We start from the raw sequence: 25,871 nt of genomic DNA on the forward strand, positions 1-25,871 counted from the left end.
AGAAGCTGCTTGCCTCATCACAACCCCCTAGCTCCACCTCTGATCATTATGCTGGCCGCAAAGTAGATAGGGATGAGTCTATTATAGGCATGGGCCGAATACGATTTACCATGGAGTAAGACCAAAAAGACACTGCAAACAATTATGCTTTTTTGCTGTAATTATGATTATTTTGATTTATGTGCATTGTCTTAAAAAAATAAACAAAATAAAATCTTGAAAAATTGGTGCTAACGGTTACTCGTTAACCCCAAGTAGTAGCCTGTCTGTTCTAAAAATAGCTCACCAGTGATGGCACACTGTGACTTACTAAGAAGAATTAAAAGAGTGTATATATTTAAAATTCACATGGTACACGTTTCTTCTCTACCAATTGTTCTATATTTTGTTTAAAAATAATACAATCATTTACCTCAATATTTCATAAAAGGTCATTTACAGCTGCAATTTTAATACCGTGATATTTTTGCTCACGATAATCATACCATCAGAATCTAATATTAGCCCATGCCCAGTCTCTTATTAGCATGAGAATAGACAACCCCCTTAAAACAGGCTGATTTCACATGTCACATGTGATACTGAGACATTCATGAACTGGTTTTAAAGTACAGCAAGTCGCAGCCTGAAAATATTAAAAAAATATATTTATTTAGAAAATATTTTATAAATAAAGATTTAGTAAATATTTTATAAAGACTTAGTAAATATTTTATGAATAAATATTTATAAAATATTTTAGAAAAAAAAATCTTTTCTAAATATTTAGTAAATATTTTCTAAAAGAATATTTTGAAAATATTTTATAAATAAATATTTAGTAAATATTTGTAAATAAATATTTAGCAAATATTTGATAAATAAATATTTTGTAAATATTTTATTAATAAATATTTAGTAAATATTTTCTTAAAAAAAAAAGAATAAATGCGGACTTCAACATTATGCCTCTGATGCGGCAACTTTCCTTGTTTTGTGTCTGTATTGAAAATTATTCCAAATCAATAGCGCGCTACATTCTCTTTTAGATGGTCTTCCGAAAAATCAGCGACGTGAAACGAGAGGAAGAGGAGCGCCAGAGGCGGAAAAACGAGGCCCCTCTCAACTTGCCGCCCGACCACCCGGTGCGGAAACTCTTCCAGCGTTTCCGGCAGCAGCGGGAAGCTCGCACGGCGACGGACAAGCCGAGTGAAGAGAACGACGTGGAGAAGGGGCCGGTCTACGTGGAAGTCCCGAAGACCGCCATCATCACCACCACCAGCATCGTGACGGTGACAGAGAGCCCGGCGACGCCGTCGTCGTCGGCACCCGTGTCGTCGCACTCGCCTCCCGCCTGCGCTCCTTTGGACAAGGTGAAGCTCCAGGTGCCGCCTCCCGCGTCCTTGGTGGGAGGTCGGGCCGCCGCCGCCGCCGAGCCAGGCAAGGTCAAAGGCTGGGGCCGCTTCAAGGAGTCCATGGCCAAGCCGGACAACTGGAAAACGGTGTCCAAGTCGGAATCCATGGAGACGCTGCCCGAGCGGACCAAGGGCCACGAATCGCAGTTGTCCTTGAAGAAGACGGACTCGTGCGACAGCGGCATCACCAAAAGCGACCTGCGCCTGGACAAAGTCAGCGACTTCCGCCTGACGCCGCAGGACCGCAGTCCCGTGCAGCCGCCCGAGACCCGCCGCTCCTTCTACCCCATCCCCGAGCAGACCCTCCAGGCCTCGCTTCAGGAACTCAAGCTGGAGCTCAAGGACGACCTGAAGAACCTCAACGTCCGAATGTCGGGCCTGGAGGCGCAGCTGGCCGAAGCCCTGCAGCTCCTGAAAGCCCGGACGCCCGCCGCCACCGCCTCGCCGCAGGCTCTCTTTGACATTTCCAGACCCGCTTCGCCGGAAGCCAACAAGGAGGACATCTTCTCTTGAGCGATCGAGGGACGTTTTCCCGTCAACTCGGCTGCAATCTGCTAACGGTAATGGGCTCGCTTGAGGCCACACCGGCGTGGGGTGGGGCGGGGTCGCCTTTTAGATTAGGCAACCGGGCGTAGTCTTTTTCAAGACGCGCAGGCCTCCGTCGCAGGGACGCCACGGTCGAGACGCCAAGGCGGAAACCTGGCACGGGTTAGCCCCCAACGGCCTTTTATCTGTAGATACCAAGCACGGCGCTCAAAGTGTCTGAGAGCTTTGAAGTAAAACGGCATGACCAAACGTTGTACGCTGTACGATTCCTTGCATGTCACACGTATCAACCTTTTCACCACGAGGTCACATGATTTACTAGCGGGTGGCAAAAAGCGACGCAAGTATTCTCAAAGTAAACATTTGACTAAAGAGATGGCGAAAACAGGGTAACTGGCTTGGATGATGATTTTAGCCTAACGCAGTAGAGTTTGGATGTGGAGATTGTCAGTGGAAAATATGATGTGTGAGGTAAATTACCTGGAAGGGAGATAGAACGCCGGACATAATTTACATTTTCATTCAGAAATAGACGTGATGGAAAATCAGAAATGGATCTTGGACGTCTATAGCCGTCACTGGCAGCGAACGAGTTACCGTAAAATTCCGTAAATAACGTGTAACCCCAAAATAACATTTGTCTTTAACTGTAATTTGGTCCCTCGGTTTGCTGGTATCCTTTATTATCCGAGTGAATAATATGGATGAATAAAGATTCAAAACATATCAATAAAGTTTAAATCCAGGTTAAAAAAAAATGTGCTGGTTTCCCATAACTATGATCTTCAAAGTATATTTGAAATCATATAAATTTTTAATATATTTTTTTTGCAACACTTCGGTACTTACTACTTTTATTAAATGTCTAAACAGTGTCCAAAAATTTCCATTTCCTATTAAATCCTACATATAATACCCTCTTTTTGCAAAAAATAAAAATAAAATAATAATAATATATATATAAACGGGATATTTTTACAGTAAGTTACTTGCAGCCAGGTTAGCCACTTTGCTAAATTAGCCATTTAGCTAAATTAAGCAAAGAAAGACAACACAACCAAACATGTTCTACATACCCGTGAGAAATGTTCCAGTCAAGAATTATTTTAGAATTGGCTACCTTAACAACTGATTTGGCTCGATCAATTTCAATTATTAAAAAAAAAAAATAAAATGTTTGCAATGTATTGTGGTGCCGCAACCCCAAACACAAAACACTTTTGTCATCATTTTGCATTCAGGTCAGCAGCTAATCATATCCTGGTACTGGTATTGTTTACAAACAGTTTAAAAAGGTACTTACTATAAATACCTGGACAGGTTTGATTAAGCGAGGTTATTTGCGTTATAAGAGGACAGTTGAGAGTTGCGCCCTCCCGAGTGATGTACACATTTTATTACGGCGGCGTCGAGGATCGGTATGAATGATATAGCGGCAGGCTTGCCGGCGACCAGCAGTTATTGTGATTAACAGTTTTGGGGGGGGGGGGGGAATGCCAAATGACAAATGGAATGCAGTTCTAATAGTGTAGTGGGCGTTTATATCCCGTGTTGGTCATCTTCCACTGAAATACGACAACAACCACATGCATACAGTACACGCCTTCACATAGCATGAAACCATGCATCAATAGACAGATTTCTATATTATTATATATCATTTCCACTATTAATCTTAGTGCAGGATCCAAATGTTCCAAGTTGGACGGTGGGGGTAGGTGCATTTTGTGGGAGGAACATAATATTTATATTTTGTGCCACTGGTTTGCATGCAGGCTTTATTGTGTAAAAAGAAAAAGAAAAAAAATCTTTCTGTGGGATAAGTTGCATTATTCCAGAGGTTAATACCAAATATGTTTGCATATGTTCTCTTGGAATGTTGGACAGTGAGCAATCAGGTTGCCAATCATTTACGATGGGGGATGATGCAAATCATCGGCAAATCATCTCCACGCAATGTATTTTTTTGAAATCCCCAAAATATTTATAACTACTGTATATGAAAATGCAGATTATTTTTTATGAGGATTTTATCATTAATAATAAAAAATGTCCCTGTAACGGATGGTATTTTATTCAGACAGCGACTGTCCACAAATAAAAATCATGTCTACAAATAAACTCGCATTTGTGCTCTCTTTTAAGTACCAATTTATATTTTATTTTCATTTTAAGTCTAATAAACACTAGTGAAGCAGAACTCAGAGGAAACACTTTTTGAACATTTATGACCATTTTCCTTCAATAATGTAAAGCCTGGAGTCAAACAGTAATTATGCATATAAGTAATGTATATTAACAGTTACTATAGTATTTGTATTCCTAAACCCAATGAATGTTTTTAATTTGCAGAATTGCTGCTGTAACACCGGTCCACTCTGCACTCACTTTCTCCTTTTTCCGCGTCAAAGGAGAAGCACCGTTCTTATATTATTCATTATATTCCTATGGATAATTTATGTTTTTTTACATGACTTGTCTTTTATCAGGAAAGGATGCAGCAAAGAGGAAATAACACATTTTACTTCCTTTTTTTTTCCCATCAAAAATTCAGCTGACTAAAAATAAAGAGCTGGCCTGTTGTCAGGGGCGAACTCATTTGTGGCCACATGAGGAAAATACCCTCAATAAATTGATAAATAAATCATTTAGTTTATAATGCAGGAGCACACAAACGAGGAACTCTATTCGCCCTCTCCGAATACTCATTTTTCTAAAAGCTTTTATTTGGCTTGTAACATTAATGCAGGACATCGTGAATTTCATCATGCCTATATGAAATGAATTGATTACTTGTGGGTGTAAACTGCGGATTAACGTGCGGCTAATCTCATTTACGTGCAACCTCTGAATGTCACACGATGACACAAGAACACAACTTGCCAAGTGGCCATGTGACAAAATGGATTGCGGCGACCTTTTTAATTCATTCATTTTGTTTTTTAGTACTCATACAGTTAATTGGACAACTATTAATCAGTTAATAACTAATTATCAAATTAGTTGATAAAAATTTTGATAATTTTACTGTTTTAATTAATATTTTTTGTTCTCTTATTACAAAATATTCCAAAAAACGGGGTGGGGGGTACATTAAGGGAAAACACGAGGAAAACTTACTCTAAAAAACAGGAAAAAAAATTCAGAAAAACGGGTAAAAAAAATTATTCAAAAAACTGAAAAATATTACTCAGAAAAACAGAAGCTGGTGCTCTGTTTTTTTGAGTAATTTATTTATTAATTTGTTTTTTTTATGTATATTTTTTTAAATTTTCAGTTTTTCTGAATATTTTTTCTGTTTTTCTGAAGATTTTTTTTTCTGTTTTTCAGAGTAATTTCCCCACTTTTTCGGATTTTTTTAAGTGCCACAACACAGGAAAGAAAATGTTCAGAAAAACAGAAAAATAAAAAACATGAAAAAATAATTTTTTCAAGTGACCGCAATATGCTTCCGTACTGAAATGTACTTAAAAATTAAAATGAATGTTTTGTAAATTTGACCCACCATAAAGTGTTGTTAATGACCCTGCCAAATTTGAAAAATCAACATGTACAGTATATGAAGTGAAAAGTAAACAAGTAATCACAAGTATTTGCACTTTTGTCACGCGTCCGCTTGAGCTGGCCACCGTCACAAAATGAACGACAGGATACATGATGACTGCGGTTCTGTGCGGGCGCAGCGTGACTCCAAAGTGTAACTCAGCAGCATTTCATTCTCCCCCGACGATCTCCTTACCGGAGATAAAGCTCACACTTTGCTGCTCCTTTTAAGAGGATTGGACGCTGATCCCGGCTCAGTGTCGCAGACGCGATCATCCCCGACGGCGCGCATCAACTAATGGAAACTTAAAGGCAGCGCTCGTCCCTTTGGATTACAACAAAGCTTTTTTTTTTAACCAGCTACTGACAGCACCTAAATTTCATTTTGTTACCCTGTCGAGTTGAAGTACAGTTGACAGACGGCAAAAATGTGCAACCCCTTTTTCATGGCGAATCATGGAGATGATCACATTTTACGTTGGATCGCTTACACTGCAAAAACGAGATGAGACCAACGTCGACATATCTCGAAAAAGCAGTTTTATTATTATCAGTTGTCTGTTAACGATTGTGTGCGACATCCAATCATGGAGGTATATCGTTTTCCACAATGACAAACATAACAATTGGCTTCCTTGGAGTGTGTGATTTTGGCTGGGCAAATTTTGGCTTTCCTCAACGAGCCTCCCAAAAGCAATTAGCGTGCGCATTCCAGAGGATAAATGTCGTCCATTAAAAAGTGCCCGGCGGCCGCCCGGCTGAAACTCTTCAGTAATACATCTCGTGATATTAGCGTCAGCCAAATTACATGTGGAGGGGCAATAACGACGCTCATTATGGCAACGCTGCCGTCGCCACAGACCGGCAGCCGTTTTCTGCTTTTATTGCGTCACTTCACATTTTGTGGTTAGAAATTGAGAAGAGAAAAAAAAAATGAGCCACTCCAAAACATCCACAAGGGTAGTAGCTACTTTCTTGCTATGTAAACAGAAAGTGTTGAATCACGTCGGGGTCACCAATTGTGGAGACGAAGACTTATTGATAGTTTTCAACTGTAGTTATACAACAAACTACAATCTCGCCCCCTGAGATGGATAAAAACGGCTGGATTATGCTTCATAACTCATATTCCACAAACGTAATATTAATCAGAATGTCATCTTTAGACTAGTGAGGTCACATATAACATATTGCTGTCAAGAAATGTTAAAAGTTTGACTTCCGTTTAAAATTAAATGGCTAAAAGATGATTTGATGTTTGAAAACTCCCAGTGACTTTCACTACTAATTACTACTTTCCTATTTAGACAGGGCTTTGGAGCCATCTTGTGGCAGATTAATCATTACTGTACTCTATCTCCAATTTAGTTTTTAGCTTGCATAAAATAAAAAATAAAAACTAGAGATACATGGAGTTTCATTTGACATTTTCAAATTATGTAATCTACTCAAAACATGACCATTTTGCTACTTGATTATTATTATTATTTTTTAACTGTTCACATCCCACTTGTGTTTTTAAATGTGCACTATGCATTGACAGTGCGTGTGGTGTTAACTTTCCCAAACAAAAACAGCCCCGCTTACCGCTTGACTTCACTTCAGCCAGCATTTCAATCGGGTTCCATGGCGGGCGGGCGGGCGGGCCAGGTTCCAAGCGCGGCCCTGGCGCGGATGATTTTTGCGTTTTTTCCTGCTGCGTAGCAAAGTCAAGGTGACTCACGGCGGGTGAGGAGTCCACGCCAGTCCCACCTGAGCCAAACAGTAGAGGAAGGCCAGCATGGGCGGCGCCACCGTGGACCAGCCTGGTACGAGAAAGAAGCGTAAGAAGCCCATTTCAATCGTTTTTGCCTTTTGAATATCGGTGCGGCTAATGAGCCCGCGTGTTGTGTTTGTGTTCTATTTATAGCGGTGCGAACAGGTAACGAGCGGCAGCTGTCTGCAGCTCCTCCAGAGCTGGCTGGCTTCCCTCCAAGAACGTGCACCTGCAGCAACAATGCTTTTTTTTGGGATTTTGGTTTGCATTTGCTGACACTTGGCAAATGTTTTGGAATTGCAAACGAGACACCGCCGGACCCTGCGTGACCCTCAAATGGAGCCCCGCTGTGGTGCGAAGACGACCCGCCGTTTTGTCTTCACACGTATGTAAGTTGCAAAAACAACAACAAGCTTAGACAACCTCAGTAGATGCCTCCTTCAATAAAATGCATTCGATTTGCCTCAATATAAAGTTGAATTGCTTGTTATGACCTTTACAACGGTCGATGCTAAACAGTCCTTACAGCACACCCAGCTTGCATGGTGCTATTTATAAAGCTTGAATATGAGATTTCTAACGATAGATGCACGCAAGTATTAGTCAATGCTTAATGGAACATGGATTATGTGTTTTTTTTTTTTTTTTTTAATGTTTTTTAAATTAATCATCAGGATTCTTTTGAATTATTGGAAAAAATATTCAAATAATATTCCTTGATATATACAGCATCATAATTATTGTTTACAATTCATGCTGTTTTCTTTTAAGTATAATTTTTTTTTTTTTAAATGAATTTTAATTTTTTTTTACAATTATTCTCATTTAATTATATTTTAATCTACACCAATTAACATTTTTCATCGCATTTATTATATTTTAATTAAGCATTATTTTTTCAATATTTAATTTTATTTTCAAGTTAAGAGGAACGATTTAAAATTTTCTTTCAAATGTGTTTAGAAAATATCTAATATAAAATTTCAAATATTCATCAATAATTTGAAAAAAAACGTTTTTTATTATTATTGTCATGGTTTTAATTTTTTTTTTTTTTTTTTTTTTTACAATTATTGTCATTTAATTATAAGATTTGATTCTACACGAACATTATTTCGTGGCATTATATTTTCATCAAGCATGATTTTCAGTATCTTCATTTTCAAATATAACATTTCAAATAGTCATTCATTAATATTTATTTTAAAATTAACCATATTTTTTAAATTACATTTTGTATCACATAATTATAATACATACATATTATATGCATGTATTTTAATATATTACTTTATATTAAAACATTCATCCAAATCATGATAATTTTATTTTTGGGGAAATTATTTAAAAAATATATATCATATTATTGTAACTATTAATTTTTATGTCATATTTTTTATTTTTTTTACACTTTTAACTGTCATGATTATCATTATTATGAACATATTTTCATTTGTATTCATTTTTTTTTTTTCCATCATATTACTCCTCACCCCAAACAGATGCCTTGTCCTCTTTGCCATTGAGTAAATAATCTCCACTGGCCACTCCCATTAGCCTTAAACGTTGAGGCCATGTGTCAAACGTGAGTATAATATCACATGCAAAAGTCATGCCTTGCGATTGTGGTCTATGAGCTGGCAGGCTTCCACACAACCGACACACAATAGGTCAGAGACAATAAATATCCAATTTCCCGCTGCTGATTGCTCTTGTGGCTTTAATCAAGTGGTTGCTTAATTGCGCCACAGCTTTTTTTTTTTTTTCCCCTCTTCTGCCGCTTGATTAACTCTTCTTCCACGCAGGCTAACTCACCGGAAGGACGTCATGACCAACGACCGGTATGTTGTCAGCCAGTACTGAGGTTGGTTTGTCGACACTTTCGCTCATACACAAGCACCAATTTGAATACTATTGCTAACCAAAACAGAAGCATCTAAACACATAAACATTCCTTTTAACGTATTGCAAACAAGTTCCATTATTTTTACAGGTAGCAGTCAGAAACGCTATTATTGGGGTGTCATAATAAATAAATTAAAAATATATAAAGAATGAATTTGTACAAATAGACGCCTCACCCCATCACTTCTATAATATCTTATTGTTCCGATTCCACATGATTACTGACTCAACAATTATGGGATGTAGCTGACCGGAGGTCAGAGGTGCGTCCCACTGGGGCCGGGCCTGATTTCAAAGCATTGATCCGCCGCTGATGAAGCGCAACCGTGTCCTAACGACGCTCGCTTCTATTATTAGCGCCTCAAATGAACCACTTGGCCAAGTGAGAGTCGCAGATTGAGATTCTAGTTCTCAGGCGTGAATAATTCACGCCGGAGAAATGGCATTTTTAAACACGCGAGTGTTTCTTTTTGTAGGTTCCTCTTCACTTATTTACAGCCGGATGACAGTTAGGTGCGCGCGAAGAAGGCCAGCAGAGATGCATGCTGCCAAATACGGAGTGAAATATGGACCTCATAGTGAAGAAACAGCATTTCGGACAAAATAGTAAATGACACCACAGCAACTATTTAGTAATAATTGTAGCTGAAAACAGGTCATCAAACACCCTTTAAAAAAAAAAAATGTGAAAGAATTATTGATTTATTTTGAAGACTTGCCTGCTTTGTACACGCCCACCCGCAAAGCTGCGGATTTGATTGGCCGACCAGTCACGTGGGAAGGGTCAACGCGCAGGATTGGTCCGTGTGTTTCGTCGGCATAAATTTACTACCATATAGACTACAAACGTGTGTGCCATACAATTTAATACATGTTCAATTTTTTCTGCCTTTATGTAAAGGACAGTACAGTAATAATAAGCAGAAAATTAATGTGCCTCTCATGTGGATTTTTTCTCGCCTCAGGTCTGAACGGAGCACAATCACATATATTGAAGACATTTATACTTGTAATCTAATAACCTTTAAGGCCTTTTTTTTTTTTTACAAGACGTGGAACTGAGCGAGTGCGTTATTACTTTTTAATCACCTGCAGCTGGCCCAGAGCAATTAAAACACTTTTTTTTTTTTTTTTTTTTGGTAATGTTGCAATGTCTGCTCCACGTTTTCTATAACACTAAAATGAGAAATTCAGCTTCAGATGTTTAAGTCCACAAGATCCTGTTGGAATACATTAAACATAGTTGTTGTTGTTACGTGAAATTGCCTGTCATGAAAAAGTTTGGGGAACAATAATTTCTCCCTCAATCTTATTTTCCATTTTAGCAAGATATTTTAAATACCAGGGAGACATACACATTTGTAGGGCGGGGTATCGATTCAAATTTTTTCAATCGATTCGATTTCGATTCACAAGAGTTCAGTTTTTGATTTGATTCACTTCACTTCAATCCAATATTGATTAATAATGGAACATCATGTCTTAAATATCAAGGGCATAACAAAAACTCCATAAACATTACATTATAAATTCAATTTTGTGGAGGAAGTAACTGGTTAAATGATTATGTCTTATAATCACTTAAAGGTTACACAAAAACTGGCATCGGCAAGAATGAGATGAAAATATTTTCACAAGTTAATAATCGTAAATATGAATTAAAAATATTCTGAATTGTGTTAAAGTACATTGTCAGGTCTTTCATAATTGTAAGAAAATTTTCAAAAATCAAATAAAAAAAAAGAAATCAATTCGATATCGATTATTCTTTTTTTCTTTAAAAAAAACCCCCCCCCCCACACATTTCACTATATTTTTTTTTTTATCTTGTGAAAAAAATTAATTTGGGGAATAAAATAATGTTATTTTCTCCACAATCCACGTAAATGTGAAATCAGCAGTCATATTTTTAAACATAATTCTGTAGGATTAACACCCCGCACACTATTCAAATACTTTTAGCTCATAAAAAGTGATTTGTGTTGTTATGACCAAAAAGCTATTTTGTGGATTATTAAAAGGTGCTTATTGGAGCTGAAACAAACAACTGAGAAGTTGTTTTTTTTAATTGGCTCTCAGCCGAAAACGCAGCTCAAAAAGTGTTTCTCAACCGATTAGAAGCTCCCTGCCTGAAAGCGCTTGCTACGGTCCCGTGGAGGCCCGAAAAAAAAATAAAATACGAGCGGATCTTGGGAACAGAAAGAAAGGTGGCTGTGGGTCCACGCGCCAGTAATGAGTTGAAGGATAACGGCGGCGGCGAGGCGAGCTCCCTGCTGAATGAAGACTGATGACGCTGTGACTTTGGCGAGCAAATGAGGCGGGTTTCAGGCAGATGTCTCTCTATTTGGGAGGCACAAAAAAAATAAAATAACGCAGCCAAATGCACACTGTGGAACAGCAGCAAGTCTTACTGGAAGAGGATCTGGAGGAACAAAAATACCAGACAGATGCCTTTTCCAACTGGCTGAAATGTGACTACAGTAGGGCCTGACCGATTAATCGGCCGCCGATTATAATTGGCCGATTATTGCCCTTCTAACATCTGCCAAAACAATCGGCCAATTGATGTTATCGAAGAAATCCTAAGTTTCCGACTTTGTGAAATTACCCACAATGCGCCATTTTGCTTGCGTAGCATTAGCAACTAGCAAGTGTGTAGCGTGTTAGTCTGGTTATTCTGTTGTCTCTAAGCATCCTTTCATCTGTTTAATGACACCTCAGTTGGAGTTAACTGTAAAACTAAATATACGTTTAGAATTACATCCACTGTATATTTAAAAACAAATCATGCTTTGTTTTTAAAACATCGCTAGCCTAGCGCTAATGTTAAAAGCGAAGGGAGGATCTCTTTCAAATGCTAACAGGAAGTTAGCATGGGCTTTGGGAGTGTTTTTTCTTCAAATAACGAATATTGACACACATGTTGTGGGAAAATTTACCAAGAGTTGAGATAACACTACGCAAAGGCACAAATTCTTCCCAATGTGTGAAAAATGATCGATTTTAATAGAATTCAATCGCAACTTGACTTCTGTACTCACTTTAAGTGTGTACGCCATGGATGCACGGCACCACACTGCCCCCAAGAGGTCAAAACACATAGGAACAGTCAGTATTTGTTCTTACTTGCTGTTATTTTAGTTTATTCTTATTTCACTTTCTTATTGTTTAATTTTGTCATTGTCATTTTAAGTTATATATTTTTTAAAGTTGATATTTCAAGGATTCAAAGACTTTTTTTTTTTTTTTTTTTTTTTTTTCAAAAGAACCGCTATCAGCATTGGCTCTTTACAACATTATAATTAATTGCCTTTCACCGGTGTCGGTGAATCTTTTGATCTGAAACAAAAGATGCACTTTTGGGCCATTTTCAGCGGCCATGTCAATTTTAAGTGGCCTGGTTGAATCCTGGAGAACTGCACCATTTCTTTTTCATACCTCACTCAAGCAACGGCGCGTCGGCATGGAATGCCGGCGTTACCTTGAAGGAAGACGCGCTTCCAGAAGATCCTGCCGACGTGAATGCCCCCGAGGAAGAGCAGATTAGAGAGGATGAGCATGGCCGTGGAGAAGGCGGAGAGCAGCGCGGCGCAGCGCCTCCTGGTCGCCGCGGAGGAATGCCGCTCCTGGGAAATCAGCGCGCAAATAAGAGAAGTGCCAGGAGAAGCGGGGCAATGCCGTGACGAAGACGTCACGAGCGGCAATAACAAAAGCGTGTCGCTTTGAGGAGGCCAAGCCACTCCTGAGAGCGAAGGGAAGATGGAGGAGAAGGTACCCCGCTGCGGCTAATGTATTACAAACACTTTTACTCACTCTGACTGTACACGGCAATTAGATGTGACAGCATCGAACCAATGTGGGTAACGTTCTCCAAGCATTTGCTTTTTATTAAATCAAATTGTATGCAACCCTTTTAAGCAAACGAGCAATTAAAGGGAAATGTAGTAGAAATCTTTTTAAAAGGTTGGCCTGTTTTCATACAACTTGCTCTCGACAGCTACGTGCATTAGCAGAGATGATTTGATCTGGATCTGATCCAGATTCTCTTTTGAGATTTTATGTTACCATGCTATTTGATTTTCCACTCAATATACATTTTGGAATGTTGCTAGACTCCCATTTTGTTTGCAAGACCCGAAGCGTAGGCAGGATCAGAAACCAAATTGTATCCACATCTGATCCAGGATGCATTTGGCAGAATTTTTTTTTTATACTTAATATCTATTTGGGAAGGGGATTTTTCTAAATTCTGAAATGCTGTTAAACGTCCAATATGCCTGTAGGATCCAACATGTATGCAGGATCATAGACTGAGTTTAATCTAAATTTGATACAGATTGAATTAAGTAGAATGTTTTACTTAAAATGAAGTTTCACTGTGTAGATGTCGTAACAGAAATAAACTCGAAAATGTAATAAATCTAGATGTCCTTTTAGGAACCTCTACCATGGTTTGTTTGTTTGTTTGGTTTGTTATTGTTTGGTATAAAAACAAGTGCATCACTATTAGACATACGTGAAGCGTCTTTACTTCAATTATTCTAAAATTTAATTTGACTTCATTCTTAACAACATTCTTAATTGTGACGAATGAATTCACATGCACAGTTAATCCTTCAATGAAGTCTTGTCAAATGCCCCGATTATGTAATTTCCCCCAAAATTGTTGGTCAAATTCCTCCTCATTGTATTAACATAGCAAGATTGTAGAAAAAGGGTTTAACGAAAAGCCTTGGTGGAGGTCTATGCGGCTGTTTCACTTGTTTACACAGAATGTGTGTGGACTAGTGTTTGCAACTCACAAAAAAGGAGCAAACGAGCGCTGAGCCAAAGAGCGCCTTCAGGCTGGTTTCCACCAGAACGCCCAGCCAATTCATCAGGGCCCAGCACCGAAGGTAGTCATGGCCACCGTGCCAAAGGCAGACGAAGCCGAACGCCAGCGCTGTGGATAACATTTTGTACATCACTCCGTGATGTGAACCTCCCAGAGGCACGTAGATGTATCTGCAACACGAGCGGGAAAGGAAAGATTTAAACAGGCAATTATATTTGTAAAAAAAAACAAACAAACAAACAAACAAACACAGAGACAATTTAATTAGCATTTCTCAGTACGTAGCTAATGACTAGTGAGGGTGCAAAACAAAGTGGGGTTAAAAATGTCCGCCATGTGTCATGTCATGTTCATAGATTTTTAATCAGATAAAGTTAGCTCTGACGCCTGAAGCAAAAAATAAATAAATAAAAATAGACGCTCCCCAGAATAACAATTGTGGCCCCGGTGTTATTAATGATGCTACCGGATGGAACAAATTGTTTGTTTTGTTCCCTGTGAGTCATACAAACATCTTCCATCACGACATGCTGTGGGCAGACAAGGTTCAAAGTCTACTGTTGGTCTTGGGTATGTTGTAATTGTTCATATGTGATCACACATTTTCTGGACCACTGATGTGAATAATTGAAGTTTCTGCTGTACAATAGTGCATTGTTTGATAAGCTGTAATTTGCGTAATAGTAATTGGTGTCAAGGAGGTATGCTGAAGTGATACAAATATCTCAACTGACAGTGTAATATCTTCTGATAATTTAGTGCAGCAGTTTGTCTCCGGTCTGACATATTAATATATATTTAGTTTTTATGATCGGACAAAAAAAAGTGACTCAAAGTGCACAGTGAGCCAAGAAAGGCTTCGATAAATTAATCACAACTCGTCAAATTCTTTACAGATTTTGACATGGATTGGTTTGTTAGAGGCATCAGACATGCAGTCATGATACCAGACACGTGGCTAATTTTATAATTGGGTCATTCATAATATAAAATGTTTTTCAATTTTTAAAAACAATGATCTTGACCTCATATTCAAAATCCTTTGCTTTTCTCACATTTTTAACAATATTGAACAGTGTGGTATTGAGATAAGCATAATTAAAATCTTTGAAAACAACTCGTTCAATTAAAGTTTAATTAAAATACAGGCTAATCTTCTATTTTGGATTCTTTTCTTTTTAATATCCAACTCCAGATGAGTCAGCGCCTCATCAGTCATGAACCTCACCACACATGTAGTGACATTGCTTTCAACACAACAGTGTAGGAGCAACTGTTAAATTGTAAACCCTTTATAGAATCTCCTTACATGCATGCAAAGTACCACCTCTCACTCTGATACTTCCTCAGAAGATGGAAAATTCCCAGATCGACTGTCGGATATCAACAATAATGCAGTCTTTTTTTGGGCATAAAATACTAATAGTCAAAAGAGAACTAAAACATCTGCACAAAGTTTTCATGGCATCCACTTTGGCAAAACAGTGTAAACCTTTTACCACAAATCTGTTCACTGCTCGAAGTTATTTTACTAATCCTTGCCTCTTCACTGCCCTTGATAAAAGGTTTGCTAAAGATGCACAGGAGCTACCCACTGCAGCCTCTGAGCCAGCGTAAGAGCTCGGATGACTCTGGCAGCCATCATCATATAAAATTTATTCCCGAGAAATGGGGAGAATTCATATGGTGAAAGGAGGTTAACATGTATGGAGGACCAAACTACCAACATTTAAACAAAACAAAAAAACAAAACTAAATAAATAAATAAAAGTAAAAACATATAATTCAAAAATTAAATAAAAAAGTATATTTAAATTGAAATAAAAACAAAATATATTTATTAAATACATACCTATAAATAAACAAAAAAATAAAATAAATACAAAAAAAATAAGATTAAAAAATTAAAAATAAATGTCGAGATAAATAAAAGAATTAAATATCAATCAACCAATAAAAATGCTCTGCTCTCACTTTTTTTTATTTTATTTCATGTTGCACACACACTGACAGTACAAAATGTTATTTAAATGAGGGGGCGGTCCTAAGCGTGTCTTTGGTTGGACTCCGCCGTTGCAGAGTGCCTTTCAATGGTCGAGTGAGCGGGTCGGCGAACAAGGAAGTGTTGCCGGCTTGCATGGAGAGCTCCAGCAATGGACGACTATCTTGTCCACTGTCACCACGACTTGTTGTTGAGCAACTCAAGTTGCAAGTCCAACCCAAGACACGCTTAGGACCACCCCCTCATTTGAATAACATTTTGTCAGAGTGTGTGCACATGAATAAATAAATGCGAGCGTGGAGCGTTTTTATGTTTATATTTATTTTTGTGTATTTATTTATTTTTTATGTTTTACTTTTATTTATGAATATATATTTTTTGTTGTTTTTATTTCAATTTATATTGATTTTTTGTATTTAATTTTGGAATTATATTTTTTAGATACGTTTTCTTGTTTATTTACTCATTTATTCACTTGTTTATTTTTAATTTTGGCAGTTTTTGTTCTTCCATAGACATAGTGTTAGCGTGTGACATACAAAATAGGTCAGACTTGGAGGAATATTGTTACTTTAGACAATGCAGGAAACGTTCAGAACTAAAATAGACTTCTTGCATGTGACGCCATCACTCATTTGCAACAAAAGAAGAATTGATAAGCGGAATTTCGATCCCCATCCTTGGCTATATCCCATTTTGCCTCGGTCAAAGGAGAATTCATATGCTTTTTGTGTTACTGACGCGTCAATTCAGCAGTCTCTCCGTGTGAAAGGGGCTCTCTGCCTTTCTGGTGCTGCAGAGCTGCAGACTCATTATTTCAGCTACCCCGTGGTTAATCAAAAGTTCCTGAAAGACGAGCCAGGTTTCCGGGAGCTTTGAAAAGAGCGGCCAGCTTGGCCGCATTGGCGAGTGACAGCAGGTGTGTAAGCAGATGGATGGCGACCAGCAGACAGAAGGGCAGCATTGTACCTTTACTACTACGTAGAATGAGGCAGATGGTCGACTATAGAGTGACACATGTAATATGGATTTTCTCACTCACTTTAAGTAAATGAGAGTGTAAATGCCCAACGTGTTCATCTAAGATGCGCATTTGGCTGGATTTGGGATCAAACGCTCCTTCTCATGTGCACTTCAGCTGCAAAAACTCTCATTTGGCAGCCGTCGAGGACCCTCCAGCTGGCTTCGATAGCTGTACCTGCAGCAGGTAATGGAATGACAAAGAAGGAGCCACTTAGCAGCCCGGGGAGACGGCTATCAGTGAGTCATGGGTTTCACACCTACGCCATCCTCCTCGGACCGTTTGGGCTCAATCTCAGCACCGCATTAAAGCCTGTTTAAAAGCACTTTTGACGAGGAGCGGACGTGCGGCGCATTGTGTGCCGCTTATCGTTTTTGCGTCTGCAGCGGGATAATTGTGAGCGATGCCATTAAGCGTAAGGCTGGTGGAAGGGGGGTCAGTTTCCAACGGGCACGGGGTGAAATGGAAACTTTCATTTGCAATTTAAATCCCTAATTACTTAAAGCCCCTTCAAGAGTCTAATCCACCAGATTTCATATTGCGCAAAACGGAAAAAGAGGCACAAACTAATCAGAAGTGTTTGTTTATGATATGCAATTATGTGATATGCACGGGTTATTTTCTTTAAGTGGCATGGTAGGTGTATTAAAATGGACTGATAGTCTAATGCGTGAATCAGACCACAAGATTTTTAGTACTGTTACTGTCCTGATGGATCTGATTAGTCGATGAATCAATTGAGTAACCAAAAGATTAATCGATTCTAGAAATATCTATAAATATATAGAGACAACACTACTTAGGTGTGAATGCTTGTTTATCAGTAGCACCTCTGTGATTGGCTGGCAACCTGTCCATGGTATAACCCATTTCTCTCAAAGTCAACAGGTATAATCTCTAGTGTACCTGTAATCCGAATGCAATGAGCTGAAACACCATGGAAAATGGATGGATTTGTGCATGTCAAAACAAAGCAGACACCCCCACTAATTAGTACTGATTAGTAGCATCCTGATAAATAACAAAAAAAAAAAAAAAAGAGAAAAGAATAAGAGACAAGGGAGTGTTTTCTCAGACAAGCGTGGCACAGCAGCATCTCTTCCTTCACGGAGCAATGTGCCTCCACCGAGCGGATCGCAAACTCCCGACAGGCTGCAGCAGCACATTCAGTTGGGTTTGTTTCATTAGGAGGCAGGCAAACTAATAATAAAAATGTGAGCCGTCCGAGGCATGAGCCGGCTGCTCCATATGCACATATTCAACAAAGGAGACATTTCTCCAGGGTTCGACGGGTGGAAACAACAACAAGACACGCGCTTGCTATTATTCGCCAACAACGACATCATGCAAGCTCATAATCATGAGAAAGCCTCCATGCAAATGCAGCATCCTTGTCTATTTATGACCAACTGTGCAAGGCAGCTGCAGAATGGGACCCCCACCTATTTTGAAAGGCTTTTTTTCTTTTTTTTACACAGTTAAATATTGATGAGTTCAAAAAGCTGCCAAAATGAACGTGTGCTTAAGTGGGGAATAAATACAATGTAGCTAGATAAATGGACAAAAAAAAAAGTAAAACTAATCACTTGGCATAGTGGGGAGGGAACGGGAATGCGGAGCAAGACTGTCACCTGGTGGCATTTTATAGCTACTATATTGGTCAAATTAACGAGCAGCATGTACCCTGCACCTTAATTTGTGTAGTTAGATATTTAATTAACTGTGCTGTTAAGGCTGCTCAATTATGGAAAAAAATAATAATCTAAATTATTAAAATGATTTTATTTTTTTTTTGGTACAAAACAAGAAAACGTTTAAGCATTTACAAATATTAAGACCAATTTAAAAAAAAATATATAGAAACACTATCATTAAGTAAATTCCTTTTGGACCAAATAATTTATAATAACACATATTTATAATATTTATTTATTTATTTATTTATGTTGTCAAAAACTTGAGGTGGAGTGCAGCTTGTGCACCGTGCAATAGGATGATCATTTATTTTTTGGTACAAAACAAGAAAATGTTGACACATTTAAAAATATTAAGACAAAAAAATAAAATATAAACACTATAATTATGTAAGTTCCCTTTGGACCAAACAGAATTTATGATAACATTTATTTATAATATTTATTTATGGCAAAAACTTTTAAGTTGGAAGTTGTTGTTTTTTTTTTTCCTGGTACAAAACAAGAAACTATTTAAACATAAAAAAAAACAAATAAAAAATATTAAGACAACATTCCTTGAAACACTATTATTATGCAAGTTCCTTTTGAATGACACAAAATGTATTAAATTAGTTATTTTAAAGTTTAAAAAAGGTACAGATGTATAAATTTAACTCAAAAATTTGTATTAATTTTTTTTTTTTACGATTTTGCTGATTTTGTAACTGTGGAGTGTAATAATTGAAATTGTAATTGAATTTCGATTAATTGCACAGCCCTACGTGCTGTGAATATTTTAATGAGAAGACATTTTCCTTTTTTGTATACTGCTCATGGTTAGACTGGTAGCGAAACGCACAGATGTTTGTGTGTATGAATGAATGAATTAATAAATAGACCCAACAGAGTGAAAAGATAAGAAGCAATGTGTGCACATCATGTGAAGGGTCTCTTACCTGAGAAGCCATCGATACAGGCCCTTGTCAAAATGCCTATAAGAGTGTCGAGACAGAGCGAGAGAGGGGAGAACGTTAATTGGATTCACACATTTACATGATAATACCATGAGCCAGGAACACCTGAGCTCCACCGGCTTCATTATGCAGTATACTAAATAAACGCAGGGATGTTGAGGAGTCGACTGTTTGTATGCCAGACGCTGTTTCCCTCCCGCTTTCTTTCATCATTAAAGAGATTAGAAGAAGCATGTCTTCCAAAGTTGTTGCATCCATAAAACGCCGCCTGTTTTGTCCATGACGTCGGCTGACAGTTTTATGCATTCCATCAATGTTGTCCACACGAGCCAGCTCAGCGCACGCGGGACTGGCATGCGTCACTGGTCAGCACTATTGGGCAAACTTGTCTTGAGAGAGTTGCGCACATCGTAGCCGTCCGTCTCAGCGTTACGTTCGCCCGTCTAAAAATGTCCTGGATTTAAAATAGATGGCCAGTGCCGAGTCTGCTTTCACGAGTTCTATCTCAGCACATTTTGTTCACATTTAACAGTTTTTTTCCCCATGGCAAATTAATCAACCTACATAATATTTTATTTTTTTGTTTATTATTTATTTTATAACATCCAGCCAGCGGTACGGTGGGAGGCTTCCACCCTCATTTCAAAATCATACTCCTTAGGGCAACTCATTCACGGTTGTGGTCGTTTACGTTCGTTAGCTGGAATTCAACCGTTTACTGCCACAGACGAATATATTCGTCATGTACATTTTTCAATGATGTGAGTTAACGATGGTCACTGTGCATTTCTTAATTGTATATCTGTAAATAAATTAGTATTTTGCAATAAAAAGCCTTTTCTCATAGTCTTATTTTTGTTGTTTTGTGGGTAATTAATTTTGCAAATGGGCCACATGTAAAACTGGAATGAAAGCCAACATGCTAACCACAACTTTGTCTATATTATTATTATTATTATTATTATTATTATTATTATTATTATTATTATTATTTTAAATCTATTTAGAAATAGCTTTTTGTCTTGCTTCAATAAATCGCTACTTGTGTAGATGTGATATGTATTGTTATAATATAGAAAATACAAATTTTCACAATTAACAATAACAATTTGGTGCACCAACCGCCATCTCACGTTAGCCATTCCTCGTCAGGACGCCCAAATATATAGAAGTGTGAAGTGCAATATTATTGACAATGATTAATGATACAGTGATGACTTGTGATGATATATACAGTAGCCTATATGAAACTGCACATTTGCACAAAGCATTATCAGTTTAAATCTTGCCTCTCTTTCCTCCACCATGCAAGAAATAAAAATGATGCTAACTTTAGGACCACTGCTGTCATTTTTGCTCATCTGTATTTGGAAAAAAAATATTGCTAAAGAAAAAACAAAAACAAAAACATAAAAACATTGTTAAGTTGGCAAAACTGCAGACACAAGACGTACTAAGTCGCTAAATATAGCAAAAATGTTGCTCATAAAAAAGCAAGACCAAATTTGCACAAGTTGGGTTGCACCACTTTGAGACGTTCGGCTTCTGAAGTATTAGGAATGTTTTCTTCCACATGGAAATTTTATTGTAACCTCACAATTCCCTTCCACCAAGTCAGGAGCGTTGATCTTGTGTGACATCTTTGATCAACAGCGCCCCCCACAGTGTAAAGTCAGAATTGTCATGTGCTGGGAAGACTCAAAGGCAACTACTAAATATCCACTTCTCTGACATGTGCAATATCTTTAATAGAGATCTTGATGGAATTGATTGCTGTGTAATTTGTGTGTGCATGTCTGTGTGTGTTTTGCTACATTAACATCTCACCCTTTAGCTCTTATTTAAAAAAAAGACAGAGAGAGAGAGAGCTGTAACATGAGTCCTTGAGAAGCAGCGCAGATGTCATATGGAGGTGACCCGTTGTGGTGATTGCAAGTAATGGCAGGCCAGACAATTTAGCGCGGGGGCTGTGATTTCCAATGCGCAGACACACTTTAAAAAGCACTTGACATTAAATGCAAGTATTTTCTCTTCAAGGATATATAGCACACATGCCGGACAAGAAATGCGGGCGACGCCGAGTGGACACTGAGTCGATGCGACTTACCGCCACATGCCGGTGAAGCTGTACATGATGCTGACGCAGCGAGGCAGACCAGGAGGAACCAGCTGGTCCAACGTGGCCAACATGGATGGAAGGCCGAACAGGACCAGATACTTGACGAAGAAAAACTGCACCAGGGCCAGAGCCAGACCACCTGCCCAACAAAGGAATCAATAGTAACGCATGGGTATGATTATTAATATCAATGAAAATGACTCCTGCAACATTGAACTACAATGACCAGTAATTTTTTTCTGATTTTTCAAGAAACACAAAAAAATTAACTATTTGCATCATGAGGAGACAAAAAAAAATATATATATAGGTGATTATTTTAAGAGGGTGACGATACATGATTTTATAGGCACAGAATTTATTTCTTTTTAATCAGATAATGCTTCTTTTTCTTATGATTATTATTACTATTATAAATCAATGAACTAATACATTTAAACATTTTTTTTTAAACAAGCAATGCCTATATGGAAAATTGTCTGTATGAACTTGCAAACGCAAATCAGGAAAACATCTGATGGGCAAAGTCAAAATTTAAACTGCAATCCTAATTAAAATGCAAACCATCACATATGAATAATGGAACAAGGTCAGTGACAGCAAGTCTGTGATTTTTTTTTTTTTAACCTTGAATTTCATTAACTTCCTTTGTCAAAACATGCTCAAGAAGCGATGTTGTTAAACTGGAGCTAGGGGGCGCTATAACCCCTTCACAAATTTGTGTAGCTCCAGTTAATCTCGTCCAACATTTCATTTGATATTTTAAAATACATTTACAAATCATTTTCTCATTTTCATGTAGCCCCTAAAGCTCTCCTTTAGCTCAAGTGAGAACACGTGCACTTACTTACCCAAGGCCCATGGTGGCAGAATCTCCAGATAGGTCTCATTGGACTGGATGGCATGCATGTACATGACGTGAATCATATACTCGGCGATACACCACCACATCAGGATTCGTGCCGAACGAAGCAACAGGTAACGAGCGCTCGGTTTGTTCCGGTCGCCCTCCTCTGCGGCCTTCTGCATCTGCAAGGCGACCCCTCAACATCCATGAGGCGAACACACTACAAATTCTTGCAGGCAAAAGACTTTCTGTTCCTCACCTGCTCCACGTAGTCATCATATGTGACAACAGGCCCGTTGTAGAAGAAGGGATGGTAGAACGTGTATGACAACAGCCAGCACAGTTGCAGGACGGCGCCGCCATGGATCGCTGGACGCCTGCAGTGCTCCAAACTGAAGCTGATGAGTCGAAGAGTGCTCACGGCCACGCTGAAGAGGAGCAGGTAGTGCTCTTCTTCGTCCTCGTACCAGCCTCTCTGCGGGAAATTCAGGGGGGGATAGATATCCTCTTTGTCAATTACAGCTTATAAAGTTGGATCATTTCTCGTTTGTTAAAATATATTAAATTATGTTTTATTCGATTATTTAAATAATCCATGTAAAATGTGTTATTTAAGATATAGACATTATATTGGATTTTTTTTTCCCCACTTTGTTTTTTTTATTATTATATATTTTCATGCATAAACCATTCAAGGAATCGTAAAGTAGAAGAGCCAATTTTGCCTTGGTCTCTTGCACCCTCTTGTGGCCATTAAATGTAGTTTCCCCATCAGTTTCCCCAGTAGACGCTAAACACAGTCATACCATACATCCAAATATATACATTGTGTTTGCATTTAGGAGGTCACCTCACCTGAATGTCCTGAAGTGGTCGGACATGAAGAGTGCAGAGGAGCAAAAGGTGGCAAGTCCAACACAGAGCGGGCTTTCCGAGCTGTGCCACGGAGAAAGACAAAGCCACATAGAGAAGTAACACGGCGACGCCTCTGAGTCCCAACACGCTGCAGGCTGCAGCGAGGCCGTAAACTGTGAGCGCCGCAACCCGAAACTGTTGACACAAGGTCCAAAAATATGACTTAATGAACATTTGTTCACAATTTAAATCCCATACAACTGAAGCAAAAACATGGCACAAACTGTTCAATTCTTTACAAATTATGTCATCAAGTACAATATTTTAAAGTGCTTCTTTTCTTCTTAAAAAAATGCTGTTTTTGTTTGGTGCTTTTACATAAATTACAAAAAAATAAATAAAAAAATGTACAGCTCACTTACATACATATTTTCAGAAATTGGCACCTCACAGAATAGTTCATTATGTAATTTCACACTTTCTGGGTGGGAAGGGAATCAAGACATCCAATTATTCGTACTAAAAAGTCACCTATTATGTCCTCTTTAATCACTCATGAGAGGTTTTGTGTGATGTGGGTTGATTCCAACCTGTGGGTAAAAGATGCTGCACAATCTAGATATGATCGCATGTCCAGCAAGAGTCCACAGCAAAGACTTCTTAGCCCACTCGGTCCAGAAGTTCCACTCAAAGTCTGATACATCCTGACCAAAAAACAAGAACAATATACAGTACTATCAAAAGCCTTTAAATCACATTGGAAAAAAAGTCGGAGAGCATGTATAAGTTTTATACATATACAGTTTTATGCATATTAATAAGTTTGAATATGGTAGAAACATTTGTTTATTTCATACTATTTTGTACAGGTTATTGGTCACATCAATTGCGGAAAATGTTTTGAATTTGTTTATTTTGGTCTCATTTTTTTTATATCACAAAACTGTGGGATCTAACAGGGATTTAAATTCCTTTTAAATGCCACAGTTTTGTGATATAAACAATGTTGCTATTTTTGACCTCTGTGACTGCAAACACTGCAAGTTAAGGAACTTTCAAGGTTGTGGTTAACATTTTCAAAACATACCTTTTTGAACCCCTTAAAAATGCCTCTTTCCAGCTGAAATTCTCTATATAGTCCCGCTTCATGCTCTGAAACACAAGAGCCAGAAAAACACTGTATTCCCCAAGCTTTGTCAACAGGCTACGGCAACTACAATTATTTTCCTACCTTTTGAGAACCTGTGAAGTTCATAAAAAGAGTACAAATGGGAGCCAAAGGACAACAGCCAGTAGACAAGGAGCTCCGTCCGTGGAAGTGGCGCCGACCGGACCGATGTCATCTGGTCAAAATCTCTGTGCTATAGTAGGCCTATTATGAAAATACAATAATTGTAAAACACGTTTAGTGGCATACTGAGTTTCTTATAGTTTTACCCCTCAACAATAACATAAAGAAAGAACGCATCAAGAACAGTGCTGCACGAAGTTTAACAGCCCTCACATCATCTTATTTAGGTACATGAAGAAAAATATCCTTAATTTATGCTAATTGTTTTTAATAATTACCTCACTTACGGAAATGGGGACGGTGTTGTCTGTTGCTAGGTAACCCCAAACGCTTTACGACAGTCACGTTCGAGGCAAACTAGCTAGCTAGTCTACAACGGAGTGGACAAAGTAAGCTGATATACATGATTGTGAGCGTATTGTTTAAAAAAAATAGCTGGTAAAATTTGACGTATGTAAGAGAGTGTGAGGCTATTTCACCCCAGCCGTGTCATTACAGTGAAATTCCATAATAATGTCCCATCAGCTAAATTAGCGTCACGTTTATTTGGCGTGTTACCTGAACATGTCAAGTGATGGTCCATTTTGTTGTTCTCAAGCCAGTCTGCGCTAACCGACAGCAAGTATATGGTGGAAATTCAACTTTAGAGCACATAAAAAAGTGAAACAGAAAAACACATGTTCACTTCCGCCTTCTGTTCTTCTTCCCATGTGTTTAATGTTTACCCTTTAACTTTCCTTAGAATGGTCGCCGCCTCCTGGCAGGGATGGCTCCTCGCTTGAAAGTCTACACTACAGTAAGTACTTGTATTAATTTTGTCTTCGAGTTTTAGAGGAAACAGTACAATAGTTGATACAGTACTGTATATGAACGTAAAGTTGATAATTTAATTAAGTAATACGTTTATTTCTTGTCCAATACTCAGTGGCTATCATGGTGGTGCCCGCATCCCCCAAAGACCACATGAGTGGGCCACATGGGCCTGTTTTTCTAAAAACAGTGACAGCAAATCCAAGTCCAGAAAGTAACCCTTCCACAGTTCGGTTTTAGCGCCAGGTGCTTCTACTCAACCGTCAGGTAAAGGACGACTACTGGACTAATTGTGGAG

The 25,871-nt window shown here is 38.3% G+C and overlaps 2 protein-coding genes and 1 long non-coding RNA gene across 8 annotated transcripts in view; 2 read left to right on the top strand and 1 right to left on the bottom strand.

Moving 5' to 3' along the window:
• The window catches only part of LOC144000932 (voltage-gated delayed rectifier potassium channel KCNH1-like), a 40,492-nt gene extending 36,442 nt beyond the window's left edge, over positions 1-4,050 (top strand). For all 4 annotated transcript variants that reach the window (XM_077494741.1, XM_077494742.1, XM_077494743.1 and 1 more), the window contains one exon: positions 1,029-4,050. In XM_077494741.1, coding sequence (XP_077350867.1) covers positions 1,029-1,907 — 879 coding nt within the window. In that variant the 3' untranslated portion in view covers positions 1,908-4,050. The remainder of the gene's footprint in view (positions 1-1,028) is intronic.
• The window catches only part of hhat (hedgehog acyltransferase), a 50,540-nt gene extending 24,809 nt beyond the window's left edge, over positions 1-25,731 (bottom strand). For 2 of the 3 annotated variants that reach the window (XR_013278335.1, XR_013278334.1), the window contains exons 1-12: positions 25,322-25,731; positions 24,704-24,844; positions 24,560-24,624; positions 24,063-24,176; positions 23,473-23,667; positions 22,877-23,092; positions 22,622-22,799; positions 21,759-21,909; positions 19,634-19,669; positions 13,947-14,148; positions 12,626-12,770; positions 7,071-7,288 (exon numbers count right to left, since the gene is read on the bottom strand). Coding sequence is in view for 1 of the 3 variants with exons in the window: in XM_077494749.1 (XP_077350875.1) it covers positions 7,203-7,288; positions 12,626-12,770; positions 13,947-14,148; positions 19,634-19,669; positions 21,759-21,909; positions 22,622-22,799; positions 22,877-23,092; positions 23,473-23,667; positions 24,063-24,176; positions 24,560-24,624; positions 24,704-24,815 (1,500 nt within the window). In the remaining 2 variants the exon portion in view is untranslated. Of the gene's footprint in view, positions 1-6,051; positions 7,289-12,625; positions 12,771-13,946; positions 14,149-19,633; positions 19,670-21,758; positions 21,910-22,621; positions 22,800-22,876; positions 23,093-23,472; positions 23,668-24,062; positions 24,177-24,559; positions 24,625-24,703; positions 24,845-25,321 lie in introns of those variants that run through there. The other variant, XM_077494749.1, reaches the window with a different exon arrangement.
• Positions 25,099-25,871, top strand: part of LOC144000943 (uncharacterized) — an 89,461-nt gene continuing 88,688 nt past the window's right edge. Inside the window, exons 1-2 of the long non-coding RNA XR_013278339.1 lie at positions 25,099-25,152; positions 25,506-25,559. This is a non-coding gene — a long non-coding RNA (uncharacterized LOC144000943). The remainder of the gene's footprint in view (positions 25,153-25,505; positions 25,560-25,871) is intronic.

Source organism: Festucalex cinctus, chromosome 14 (assembly GCF_051991245.1).
Source record: "Festucalex cinctus isolate MCC-2025b chromosome 14, RoL_Fcin_1.0, whole genome shotgun sequence".
In the NCBI taxonomy this organism is placed as follows: Eukaryota; Metazoa; Chordata; class Actinopteri; order Syngnathiformes; family Syngnathidae; genus Festucalex; species Festucalex cinctus.